Here is a 12,556-nt window from a genome sequence, read left to right as displayed (position 1 = left end):
CTGAATATTGTTTCGCACCCCCAGTTGGGAACCCCTGGTATAAAGCTTTAAATATTGAAATCAATGTGATGCCTTTCAAACTGTACATAGGAAAAAAATTTTACAAAGATAAAATACAACATCCATTTTCACAATCTTCTCAAGAACTAGAGGTGTTACTGCAAGTTTTGCATGTAACATCAAAATAGCTTCTCGTTCGTGTCGTTCACCACCAAATGCATTAATCTTACCAACGAACACGATCTAATTCCAAAATGGTTCCCTTAGTTATCAATTACAAAAAGATATATCTAAAGTAGTAAATAAAACCAAAGAATAAGGTAGCATTTATTTTGGTTCACAGGTTTTATTTTGGCAGAAATGTCCATACATGAAGTGTGTTGGTGGGTGTCTGTCTGAAGAACAAATTCAATTTTTACAAGAGATTTACAACATATTTTTTTTAAAAAAAATAGTTACATCATACAAAAAAAGAACATGATCCAATCAGCATGGAAGTAAATTAGTGATGAAATTGGAACAGTATAAACAAGGAAGGAAACATTGTTTTCTGAAATTGTGTTTAGAACCTTTTTGCCTCCTTTTCCAGTAGCCACCTACTGTCTACTAAATGGAGTTCTGAAGCTCGTGTTTACTAATGAATGCCATCTCAGCAGCATCGAAGAGGACTTAATGTGGTGCAGTGGATACAAGAGTGGTCTGGAAGCATGGAGATCCAAGTACAATTCCAGTCTCTCTTGGGGTGACCTTGGGATGACCTTGGGCCAGTTACTGTTTCTCAATCCCATCTATCTCCCAGTGTTATTGCTGCAAGAATATAAAGGATAAAAATTGCTAATCTTTCTAGACAAAAAAGTGGATATGAATGTAGTAAATCAGTGTTTGTACTTTAAAAAAAAGTGTCAATATTAAAATCGGCTGCAAAGACGGCCATTTAACCGAAGGGATCTGGGCTATGATTTGTCATATTTAATTTATCTATTCTACACCAAGAGTTTGACTAATCCATTGAAAACAGTATATTGTTGAAAATTGCAGTAGAGGAAGTGGTTATAAGTTGTCAAGGACTTGCACACAGTGCACCAATATAAGGTTTTGAGAATTCTACAAATTGTATAATGGTGAGGTATAAAATAGACTTAACACTGTGTGTTTTATTTATGATATTAAATAATGGTGCAAGTTCAACATTCAGAAGGAGGTATTTACTATTAATTTGTCTAGCTATTCTTATGTATTTGAAAGGCAAGATTATAAACAAGTAATTATTATACCAGCTACCAAATGTAATGGGGACATATTTAATGATACAGTAGCATTCAGATTATTTGGGGAAGTATCCTGTATCTTCTCACCCACAGAACAGCATCAGCAAAACATATTCTATTATCCCTCCAAAATCTATTTCAAAAGGATAAGATAAGTCCTAGTGTATATTTTAGAGACAGTGGAAATAAAACTGCTATAGGATGGGAAATGTAAAACTGAATATTGACCAGGGTTCCATAATATTTAGAAGGGGAATTGTCAGAACTAAATTTAGGCTTCCAAATAAGCCCTAGATAAAATCACTTCATGCATTTGTGTAAAAGCATTGAAATTTAAAAATTTAAAAATTTCTGTGCAATTAAATGTGTCCCAATGCACAAAAAGCCACATAACAATACTGGCAGTGGAATTTGTATACATTGATAGTATATTTGGATAGTTTACAAAAACCACCATCAGCTCAAAAAAAACGATAGCACCACAATTTTTATTTAGATTTAAAAAAGCAATCTTCAAAATTAGAATCAATTCATCCAAAGTTCCTTTAAAGACTGGTTACATTTAGAACAGCTTTCAAGTTTAAAATTGACAAAATCTATCCCAGTCATTTTATATAATATCCATAAATTCATCTTGCAGCAATACCGTATTTCCTAAAGTAGAAAGAACGCCATGCAACTTGAAAATTATGGAAGGTATTAGCATTATTGGGGGGGGGGGACCTTAAGTGGTATCATGCAATTACTATAGAAGTTTAACATTGATTGCAACCATTTTAACGTATGAGTCAAGTATAAACCCAGCTGTGGATTAAAGTGCAAGTAACTGTGCCAAAGTTTTAGAAGGCAAAACTGATACTATCACAAATGGTTATATAACTAACCAGAAGTGCTGGCAGTCTCTTATATGTTCTGACCAAGCTTACTCTATTTTTTCCTCAGCTACCAACCAAATATGTATTCCAGAGCCTTGGACACAATGCTTTCATCTTTCCTTGGTGTTTGTCTGTCAGAAATTACCTACAAGAGAGACAAATGTAAATAAGTAGTGTTTTATGCCCTTTTTAACCAATGCCAATACCTTTTATTCAAAAAAGTGACTAGTATGTCTTCACTAGGTTAATACAGAATACCTGGTGGTCACTACTGGATGCTTTGTACGCAGTAGCTAGAGGTCTCATGGTGGAGATCCTTTGTGTGCTTGAAAGCTGTGCTTGGGCAGCAAATGATTTCATTGGAGGTGTGAAGGCTGAAGTTGGGGATGATGCAGTGCCTCTATCTATATTTTCCATCACATTCTACAAGTAAGATCAAGAAATAGATTTAGAGACGTCTCTAACCAACATTAAAGCTTTAAAAAAGGAGGACATCCGTCTCTGCTTCACTAAGTAAATTAAAGTAAAAGGGTGAAGAGACATCCTACATCAGACATGTCAAACACAAGGCCCGGGGGCCAGATCCGGCCCGTGAAGTGGTTTCATGTGGCCCGCGAAGCCATCCTGGAAACAGTGAGGGAACGGCCCCCACTGCCTTGGCCCTGGCCCAGAGACCTTCCTTCTGCCAGAGACCCTCAGATCTGTCCCACTCCTGCCCAGGCCCCCCTAGGCACCCTTGATGCAAACGATGTAGAGCTGGCCACGCCCACCCAGTAGGCCATACGCACACTAGCCACGCCCACCCAGTAGGCCATGCCCACCCAGGCCACACCCACCTGGCCCCCTGAGGGCAACCGCAATGCTGATGCGGCCCTCAGTGAAATTGAGTTTGATACCCCTGTCCTACATGATTACTTTAATTTGAATTGCTGCATGAAGAGGGACCTAAACGTCTCCTTCCAACGCTACGATTTTATGAGAGCACTGGAAAAAAAATCACAAACCACCATTTGGTTCGCCAAGTTGCCCACCTGTACCTTAAATGGTAAATTAGGTATTGTTGAAAAAAAATGATTTAAAACAGAAATAAATGTTTAACGTTCTGAGCTAAGTTGGATGAAAAATAGTGAATTCCTTGGACTAGAAACACTCATTTTTTGTGTTAAGTTCACATTCTTTATTTGGTTCCATACTGATTTTCTAATGCATTAAATGCTACCCATACAACCTGCCATAGACTGAAATAACTACATTATTTGTATTTATTAATATTATTTCTTCTAGGTTTTTCCTCTGATTTAGAAAGTACAGATAGTCCTTGACTTACAAGTGCTCATTTAGTGACCGTTCGAAGATACAACAGCACTGAAAAGTGACTTATGACCATTTTTCACACTAAAGAGCATTGCAGAATCCCCTTGGTCATGTGATCAAACTTCAGATGCCAGGCAACTGACTCACATTTAGGACCGTTGCAGTGTCCCAGGGTCATGTGATTACCTTTTAAGACCTTTTGACAAGCAAAGTCAATGGGGAAAGCCAGATTCACTTAACAACCATGTTACTAATTTAACAATTGCAGTTGTTCACTCAACAACTGGGGCAAGGATGGTTGTAAAGTGGGGCAACATTCACTTAACAAGTATCTCACTTAGCAACAAAAAAAATTGGGCTCAATTGTGGTCGTAAGTCAAGGACTACCTGTATAGTACTTTAAAAACACGTTTACCAACAAAGATTGGTTATGACTCTGCATTCTCCACCCTGTTCTGGGCTATTTTCCATGCTCACAACACCATGTAGCAACTCACTTTATCGATACAAGGTTTAACTCCGATCATGATAGATTCTCCAAAAATTCTTCCATCTTTGCTCAAGGCTTTCCGAGCCTGTAACTTTGATTGATATCGAATATGCATCCAGTTTCCTGTATTAGACATCTACATTGACAATGTAAAAGAAAAAAATTTCAAAGCCGAACTGAGAATGGGTATTTTTTTTAAAAAAAGCAAAAACTGTACACTAGCCTCACCACATGTTTTAGTATGTTTCCATACTGTGCAAACTGTAGCAGGATATATGAAGCAGATGCCTGTGGAAATCTGTAACATCAGTAAAAAAAGACCTGTATCACCATTTGAAATCATAAATAAAATATACAATATTCCATCTACCTCAACATTATACTACTGACAAGAGTCTCAGAAGTGCACACAAATACATTATGCCCAAGTCACTGACGCTCTCTGAATAGCTCATTATGTAGCATATCATTTGCAAAGTTAGCTTCACTTTGGAAATAATATGCTATATAATGGGCTAGCCAGTAAGTCTAGGTGGAAAATACTATTTTGATTTACAATCAAGGGACTACTACTGGGGAACAGCATCACCTCATGGGAAATACTTTTATTGATGGGCAAACTAAATCTCACATACAACAAGAGAGCAGTTTAATGTTTCTGACTTCAAAATAACTGCCTATTCTTTTCCCTCAATAGAAACTAAGGGATTAAGCCTTTCCCTGCTTGTTTTTATCCTCTTAGTGTAAAAACTCCATCTGCTTTCTTTCTTGCTAATTAATGGCTGCTCCCTAATACAGCAGCCAACTTCTGGGTACAAACCTCAACATTTCAATGCACAAAGGAAGAATTAAATGTTGTAACGACAGCTACAAATAAATCTGCTCAGGAGTTTCCAATTATTCCCTTGTTTCATTATGTAAATTCCTTTACCAATTACCATGTTTATGAAAATCTATGCAAATCTTATTCAGCTTAAAAATAACTGCATATATATACATATTACCTCATGTAATCTCACTTTAATATTTTATAAAATTCATTTTATTCTCCCACAGAATCAACATCCCCTAATCCAAAAACTCTAGGCCCGATTAAACTATGGTAGCCAATTGTCCTCGTGTTTATCATATGGAACTGCCAATCACTGACCCAAACACTGTTACCCAGGTGTCATCAAGTTGATCTTCTGATGTCAAAGCATCTCCTTGAGTATAGAATGGATCTAGCTGAGCTGGTGACATGGTAGTTTTTCTAGGTTGTGCAAAACCTGCTGGACTAAACATACTTGCCCCTGTCAAAATATAATGAAATGTGCCTTATAAGATCTCCTAGTTAAACGACGAACTAGGTACTCCTAACTAAAATAAAGAATAGGCACAGCTTATTAAACTATTTTATTGGTTAATTTTTGAATTCATAATTACCAAATTCACACAGAGTTTGATACTGAAGGAAGAAAAATGGTGATAATAATAATGCAGTGTCTCAAGGCCAGTAAAATAGTTACTTTTGTCAATACTTAAGTTTCATAAAATTTATAATAATTTTTATCCTGATTGCCAGCATTTTACATAAAAATGGAAAGCAAACAAAGTAACTTAAAAGAGGAAGACTTCTTATCAGTGTCAGACATAAAATAGAGAGGGAATTTTAAAAATCTGGTAAAAGTCGGGTTGGTATAATTTCAATAGGAAATATGTATTAGTTCATAAATTGTGTAATGATCGATATACAAATTAAACAGAACACATACTGTTGCAAGTTTCCCTTGCAGATAAATTCTTAATTAAATATCAAGAGAAGAAAATAAGTAGATATTGTACCTGTTCCAGGAGTTACTGGCAGAGACCCAACATTTGGACTCTGTATTACAGAAAAAGTTGCCTGCATGAAAGTACAAACGTTAGTTAGAAATTGTTTTAGAAGCCAGAAAATAAACTCTTTGAACAGAATGCTTTATTTTAAAATCAGCCAGTACAATTCAACTCAAAAATACACCTGCATGTTGTTGGTTGCTTGATAAAAGCAAATAAAATCCCAAGATTGAACTATACAGCAACATATGCTATTACAGGGATTGTTATTTTATAGGACCTCATAGGCAGTTTACATTTTCTTTGGGGCAATTATGCTTGACCACAGTTGAAGCACCACACTTCTCTACTGAGCAATAACAGAAGACAAAACTGAGTAATTTGGACCAGTATTGACTTAAAATAGGTGATAATTCAATGTATTATAAAATCAGATGAAATCATCAGTATGGAATAAAATGTTTACTGCAATGTCAACTAGTATAAATAATTTTCCAGCAACATAGGGATTCCAATATAAATGTATGTAACCACTTCTCAGCTATCAGGCTTCTGTCTCTGAAAATACTAATTGCATAAACTCAGCGGGTTAGGACGCTGAGCTTGTCGATCAGATGGTCGGCAGTTTGGCAGGTCGAATCCCGAGTGCCGCGTAACAGAGTGAGCGCCTGTTACTTGTCCCAGCTTCTGCCAACCTAGCAGTTTGAAAGTACATAAAAATGCAAGTAGAAAAATAGGGACCACTACAGTGGGAAGGTAACAGCGTTCCGTGCGCCTTTGGCGTCTAGTCATGCCAGCCACATGACCATGGAGACGTCCTCGGACAAGCGCTAGCTCTTCGGCTTTGAAATGGAGATGAGCACCGGCCCCTAGAGTCGGAAACGACTAGCACGCATGTGCGGGGGAACCTTTACCTTACTTTATTACACATAGACAAATGTATAATATCTTAACATCCTGTGGCAAACCCAAGATCAAGAAAGCCTACAATAGCCAGCGAAGTATTATGTTCTTCCTTCATCCCTTTTCTCTTCCAAAGATTTTTTGTTTGTGCAATATTAAATATTCTTGTGCACTTAATGTTGGTGCCTTCAAATCCACTGTGCTCTCTGGCTGCATATAGGAATGTTTTCTGAGGATGATATATCTGGGCTTGGCATATAGCAAGTTCTGCCACTAATTAAATGTCTTTTTCCAGGATTCAGTGAATCACAAAAACATTCCACATTTCTTCTAGCATTAGCACACAGGTTTCAAACTCGCCACATCACATCGCAACTTTTTTTTGCCGGCAATGGGGTGGGTGTGGCTTCGGTATGATGAAACCGCCCCGCGGGCCGGCAGTTTTTTTAAAAAAATTCCATTTATATCCCGCCCTTCTCCGAAGACTCAGGGCGGCTTACAAGCTTAGCACCCCTGCATTATTTTATTTATTTATTTCAATTCCATTTATATCCCGTCCTTCTCCGAAGACTCAGGGCGGCTTACAAGCTTAGCAAGTAGCATTAGCAAAACACAGTGAGCCTCAAAACTAAGAAGTGCATTTTTCACTACTGAGTGTGTTTAGAAAAATATGTGCATGTGATTAACACTGAAGATTGATAACAAGGAGATAATTTGTATTTCATCGCATGCACACTCAGTTGCCCTAATTTCAGGGGAACAATGATGTGCCATTTGCTATGTAATAATATAGCCAAATAAGGTCCACTGAGAAAGAGAACGGCTGATTTAGCTCACTGCTTACACCAGGCAATGAAAGTTAGAAAGATTGCAACCCAGAACTCTGTAGAAAGAGAACTTCTTTCTTTGCTACTTTCTTATTAAGCATGACACAGTATCACAACTGTTTTCCACGCTCAGTTCACATTCCAGAAAGGTTAATCCCATTGTGAGGAGGTCTTTATAAAGGAGTTATAAAATAAAGCTACAAACTCTTCCTCCTCCCCCTTTGCAGACCGCTTTTCCTATTTCGCCCCTCTACTGTTCCTGCTCCCCTCACCACTTGTGCATGTAAACTGGACCAGGCCCGGACTAATGCACAAACCAGACATTGATTAAGCATATTTTTTAAATCCCATTTATATGCCGCCCTTCTCCGAAGACTCAGGGTGGCTTACAATCTAAAGCACAAATCAATGTGCTTAGCAATAGCCTTCATTCTATGTATATGCCTGCTTATTAGGGCTTTCACACACACCCAAGCGGCATTATTACAAAGTCAGCTTAATTGCCCCCAACAATCTGGGTCCTCATTTTACCTACCTCGGAAGGATGGAAGGCTGAGTCAACCTTGAGCCTGGTGGGACTCGAACCTGCACTAATTGCAGGCAGCTGGTGTTACTTAAGGAGGCATTAGCCCACTGCTCCACCAAGGCTCTATGCCACTCATCTGGTCTAGAGGTAAACATGGCTATATTTTCAATGCCAAGGTATTTACAAGGAGAAAAATGAAATAAAGTCCTCTCCTAAAAGTTCATCTAGGAAGCAGGTGGTGAAAAACCACACACACACAAAACCCACATTCTAATCAAGTATGCATACAATTATCTCAACATTCCATCCTTTCGCTAATGGAATACTTAGCAGCTTTGCCTTACAATAGAAAAAATACATTTTCCTTTGTTTAAATGCTTATTTCACATGTGACCATAAATGAGGTCTTTTAGATTTCTCACCCCTCAACCCCAAAATGCATAAAAATATGTCATTCTATTGTTCAGAGTCCCTCTTTCTTGCAAAGCAGGCACCCAATGATCATTTTATTTCTCCTCATTCACTGTAGTCCTTTCTTCAGTGGAAATTCCACAACATTGCCTATGCAGATGTCTCGCTTTGCAGCTTCAGGGGAATTACTTACAGGCCTTCGTGAAGTCAAAGGTGTTGATCCAAGACCTGGGCTAGCTACTTCATCATAGATGCTTCTAACTGGAGGAGCACCACCTTTATCTTTGTGTGTTGGCACTACTGGAGATCCACCTAAGTAAACACATAATATTAGAACTAGTTAGTATGGAGTTTTCTATAATCCTTACTATCTTTTTTGAAATTAAAGTGATTACTAATAAAGGAGAATATTTGTAGGTCAGGGTTGACATGAGGGATCCTTGGTGCTCTCTGAGCTTGTTTTCTTGAAGACATTTCATTACCCAAGCTGGGTAACATCATTCACCAAGCACTAGCTTGAGTAATGAAACATCTGCAAGAAAACAAGCAAGGTCAGAGCGCATCTAGGACCCTCATTAAAGTGATTATTATGAATAAAAAAATCCTCTACATGAATAAAGCTGCATAACTGTTTCTGAACCTTGTCAAAAATTAAAGGCTGGAACTCTGGAAACCATCAAAACGTTGTTAATCATGGTTACATAAATAGTCCTAGGGAGATATGGACAGTATCACTATTCTCCCAAACAAATCCATTCTCTTAAGGGGAAAAAATCTGAATTACAATTGTGTGAATTGCATTTGTGATTATAAATCCTAAGTATTTTGCTGTACCCACAGGGAAGAAGATGTATGCCACAGTTATGAATTTTAAAAATGCAGTGTTTGGGAAATTCAGTAACATATGAATGTCAGTCAAGTTGAACAGTTAAAAAACTTCTTTCAAGTGATCCACCCTAGAAAATACTTGAGATGCAGTACACAGTGCTCTTTTGCCATGCTAAAATTAACTTGCTTCCTTTTTAAAAAAAAAGTTAGCAAAAACCTGTTCTTGGCAAACATCCCTATTTCAAGTAACACCTGCATTTCAATATTGTTCTAGGATATTCTTGGTGAATTTTTGCCATTTGGGGCTACTAGAAAAGTATTTTAATTCAGAACCAGCTTACCAGCAAGCATTGGTGACCTCATTTCCATTACACCAAGTGAAGGACCACTTAAAGAGCGAGGCTGTGGTGTCACTGGAGTTGGCAAATCACCCATCAGAAACCCAGGCAGAAATTGAGCACCAGCACCTGGTTTTGGTGAAGAAGGGGATCCTAATGCCATTGGCTCAGCACCTGTATTACAAAAAATCAGTTTGCATAAGAATTACATTCAGCCTCTGTCAAAGACACTACAGTAGCTGGTTGCTCATTCCAAGACCTTAAAACAAAAAGAAACAAAACTAAAGCTTTTCTATTGAATCCAGCTGCCCTGTTAAGCACCACCTTCTTTGCAACCACCATGAAGGGAGTCCTTGACTTACAACAGTTCATTCAGTGACCGTTCAAAGTTACAACAGCACTGAAAAAAGTGACTCGTGAGCCATTTTCCACTTACGACCATTGCAGCATCCCCACGGTCACATGATCAAAACTCAGGCACTTGGCCACCGGTTCATCTTTATGAGCGTTGCAGAAGACAAGATTCACTTAACCACCCTGTTACCAACTTAACTGCAACGACTGACTAAACAACCGTGGTCAGAAAAGTCGTAAAAAAGGGGCCAAACCTCGCTTAACAAATGTCAGGCTTGTCAACTGTGGTCGTTAACTCCTGCATTGGTGGTTGCAAACGCAAACATTTAAATCCATCCCAAGTTACCCTTATTCCTAGAACAAGGTTTCCCTACGAACAAACAGGGGACGATTATAGCAGACATAATAGCAAGTTTCCCTCGCCCCCCCCACCCCCCCAGTAACTTTATAGAGCAAAGATATCTATATCTATATCTATATCTATATAAGGGACGCGGTGGCTCAGTGGGTTAGGACGCTGAGCTTGTCGATCAGAAGGTCGGCAGTTTGGCGGGTCGAATCCCGAGTGCCGCGTAACAGAGTGAGCGCCTGTTACTCGTCCCAGCTTCTGCCAACCTAGCAGTTCGAAAGCACGTAAAAATGCAAGTAGAAAAATAGGGACCGCTCCGGTGGGAAGGTAACAGCGTTCCGTGCGCCTTTGGCATCTAGTCATGCCAGCCACATGACCACGGAGACATCCTCGGACAAGCGCTGGCTCTTCGGCTTTGAAACGGAGATGAGCACCGGCCCCTAGAGTCGGAAACGACTAGCATGCATGTGCGGGGGAACCTTTACCTTTACCTTATATCTATATATAGGCTATTGCTAAGCACATTTGATTTGTGCGTAGATTGTAAGCCGCCCTGAGTCTTCGGAGAAGGGCGGGATATAAATATATATATATATATATATTATTTATTTTAATCCCATTTATATCCCGCCCTTCTCCGAAGACTCAGGGCGGCTTACAATCTACGCACAAATCAAATGTGCTTAGTAATAGCAATATATATATATATGGATTCATTTGTTTTTCCCTTCCTCGAACAAACACTAAACAAGCGACCTGCTTTCCCTCCTCTTTCCGGGATTTCGCCAGGCAGACCTAGGTACAAGTGACGTCACAATCGGGGACTACCCTCCCCTCCCCTCCCCCCCACTGAGAGACTCAGGGCATTCTAGAATCCCCACCCCCCACCCCCGTCACCGGGTCCCAAATGGAGGAGCCCTGAACCGGGAGGCAGAAAGAGTGAAACGACCAGCCACGAACACGTCTCCCTTTCCCGCCTTCCTCGGAAGTCTGGCGGATGCAACAGGGTTAAGGTAATTTAATGCATTAATTTTAATTAGCCTTAGCCGTAACCCGGGAAAAGGCTCACCCAAAGAAGGGGAAGGCAGCGGCAGCTCCATAGCGAAGGCAGCCACTGCCAAGACCGGCCGCGTGCAGACCGGAGCCGCCTCCCTCCCGCCTCAGCCCGTCACTTTCAAATAAGGCGGAAGTGCCGCTCTTGCCCGCGGTGGGAGAGGCGGAACGCCATTTCCTCCCAAGAAATGGGAGCCATAAAGTTTTGAGACTGGCTGCCTCTCTCTACGCAGGTTTACGACTCTATGGTCGTTTCCCTTCTGGGAATTGCGCGGAGAAAGGAGACCTGCAGACCGGAAGGCCGTTTTCGGCTGAGTTTTTGTAGCCTGGCTAAAGTTTTCGGCCGTGGCTCTGGCTCAGTGAGTGAGTGGCCGTTGTTCGTGGGTGGTTTAGAAGTTGAAAGCTTTTTGAAAGCAGCGATTTTTATTTTTGTTTTTTTTATTGACAGCGGCTCTACTGTAGAAGATGAAAGGAGGGATAAGAGCTTCTTTTTTTTCAAACTCCGCGTGCAGAAAAATAAGGAATTCAAGTTATTTAAAACATACATTGCAACGTCAATACCTTCTGCCCTGGGATAACAGGAAATATTGTTTCATTTCGTGAGATCAGACAATTGCAGGCATTTTAAAAAGGTGGAGGAAAGCAATAGCCAGTTTTCCACTGGATTCTGGGCTGATCCCAATGAAGCCTAACATACGTATCAATGATTAATGAACCCAAACAGTGAGTTGATATGATTATGTGATCTTAAACTTTTTTAATTGGTAAAACATAGTTGCAAGTAATAGACAATTGCTAAACCAAAGCCGCTTAAGTCCACATTGATCGTTAAGATTAATTTTTTTAAAAAATGCAAAATGCATCTGAGATTAATTCAACGTTACATGTAAGAACAAAGATGAGTTTTCAATGGTAGATATAGAGCTGTAATGAGGTGCAACTTTTATTAACACTGTGATAAAAGTCCGTTTCTCTTACTACAATACAACCATAAAATTCATTCTTCTTCATTCCCCCTAGACCAGGGGTCGGCAACCTCGGCTCTTTTATGACTCATGGACTTCAACTCCCAGAATTCCTGAGTCAACTGACTCAGGAATTCTGGGAGTTGAAGTCCATGAGTCATAAAAGAGCCGAGGTTGCCTACCCCTTGCCCTAGACCAGGGGTAGGCAACCTCGGCTCTTTTATGACTCATGGACTCCAA

At 39.6% G+C, this 12,556-nt stretch overlaps 1 protein-coding gene across 1 annotated transcript; it reads right to left on the bottom strand.

The window, feature by feature from the left end:
• Positions 1 to 330: 330 nt before the first annotated feature.
• Positions 331 to 11,447, bottom strand: NUP35 (nucleoporin 35). The gene is made up of 9 exons (XM_083376044.1): positions 11,368 to 11,447; positions 9,599 to 9,769; positions 8,623 to 8,741; positions 5,772 to 5,832; positions 5,098 to 5,239; positions 4,176 to 4,245; positions 3,955 to 4,083; positions 2,402 to 2,566; positions 331 to 2,288 (listed from the first exon to the last, which is right to left on the bottom strand). The coding sequence occupies exons 1-9, from the start codon at positions 11,396 to 11,398 to the stop codon at positions 2,211 to 2,213; spliced, it is 966 nt and encodes a 321-aa protein (XP_083232170.1). The 5' UTR covers positions 11,399 to 11,447; the 3' UTR covers positions 331 to 2,210.
• Between the last annotated feature and the right edge of the window lie 1,109 nt (positions 11,448 to 12,556).

Source organism: Vipera ursinii, assembly GCF_947247035.1.
Source record: "Vipera ursinii genome assembly, chromosome: 1".
Classification (NCBI taxonomy): Eukaryota; Metazoa; Chordata; class Lepidosauria; order Squamata; family Viperidae; genus Vipera; species Vipera ursinii.
The sequence above is the reverse complement of the archived record's forward strand: the minus strand, read 5'-3'. Positions and strand labels throughout refer to the sequence as shown.

Bases quoted from the DNA above. Each gene is read 5' to 3' on its own strand.
- NUP35 (XM_083376044.1), bottom strand. From the start codon at position 11,398: ATGGAGCTGCCGCTGCCTTCCCCTTCTTTGG. The intron at 4,084-4,175 runs GTGAGGCTAGTG...TTGTCAATGTAG, and splicing joins GAAACATACTAAAACATGTG to ATGTCTAATACAGGAAACTG. The intron at 2,289-2,401 runs GTATTCTGTATT...TCTCTCTTGTAG, and splicing joins CATCCAGTAGTGACCACCAG to GTAATTTCTGACAGACAAAC.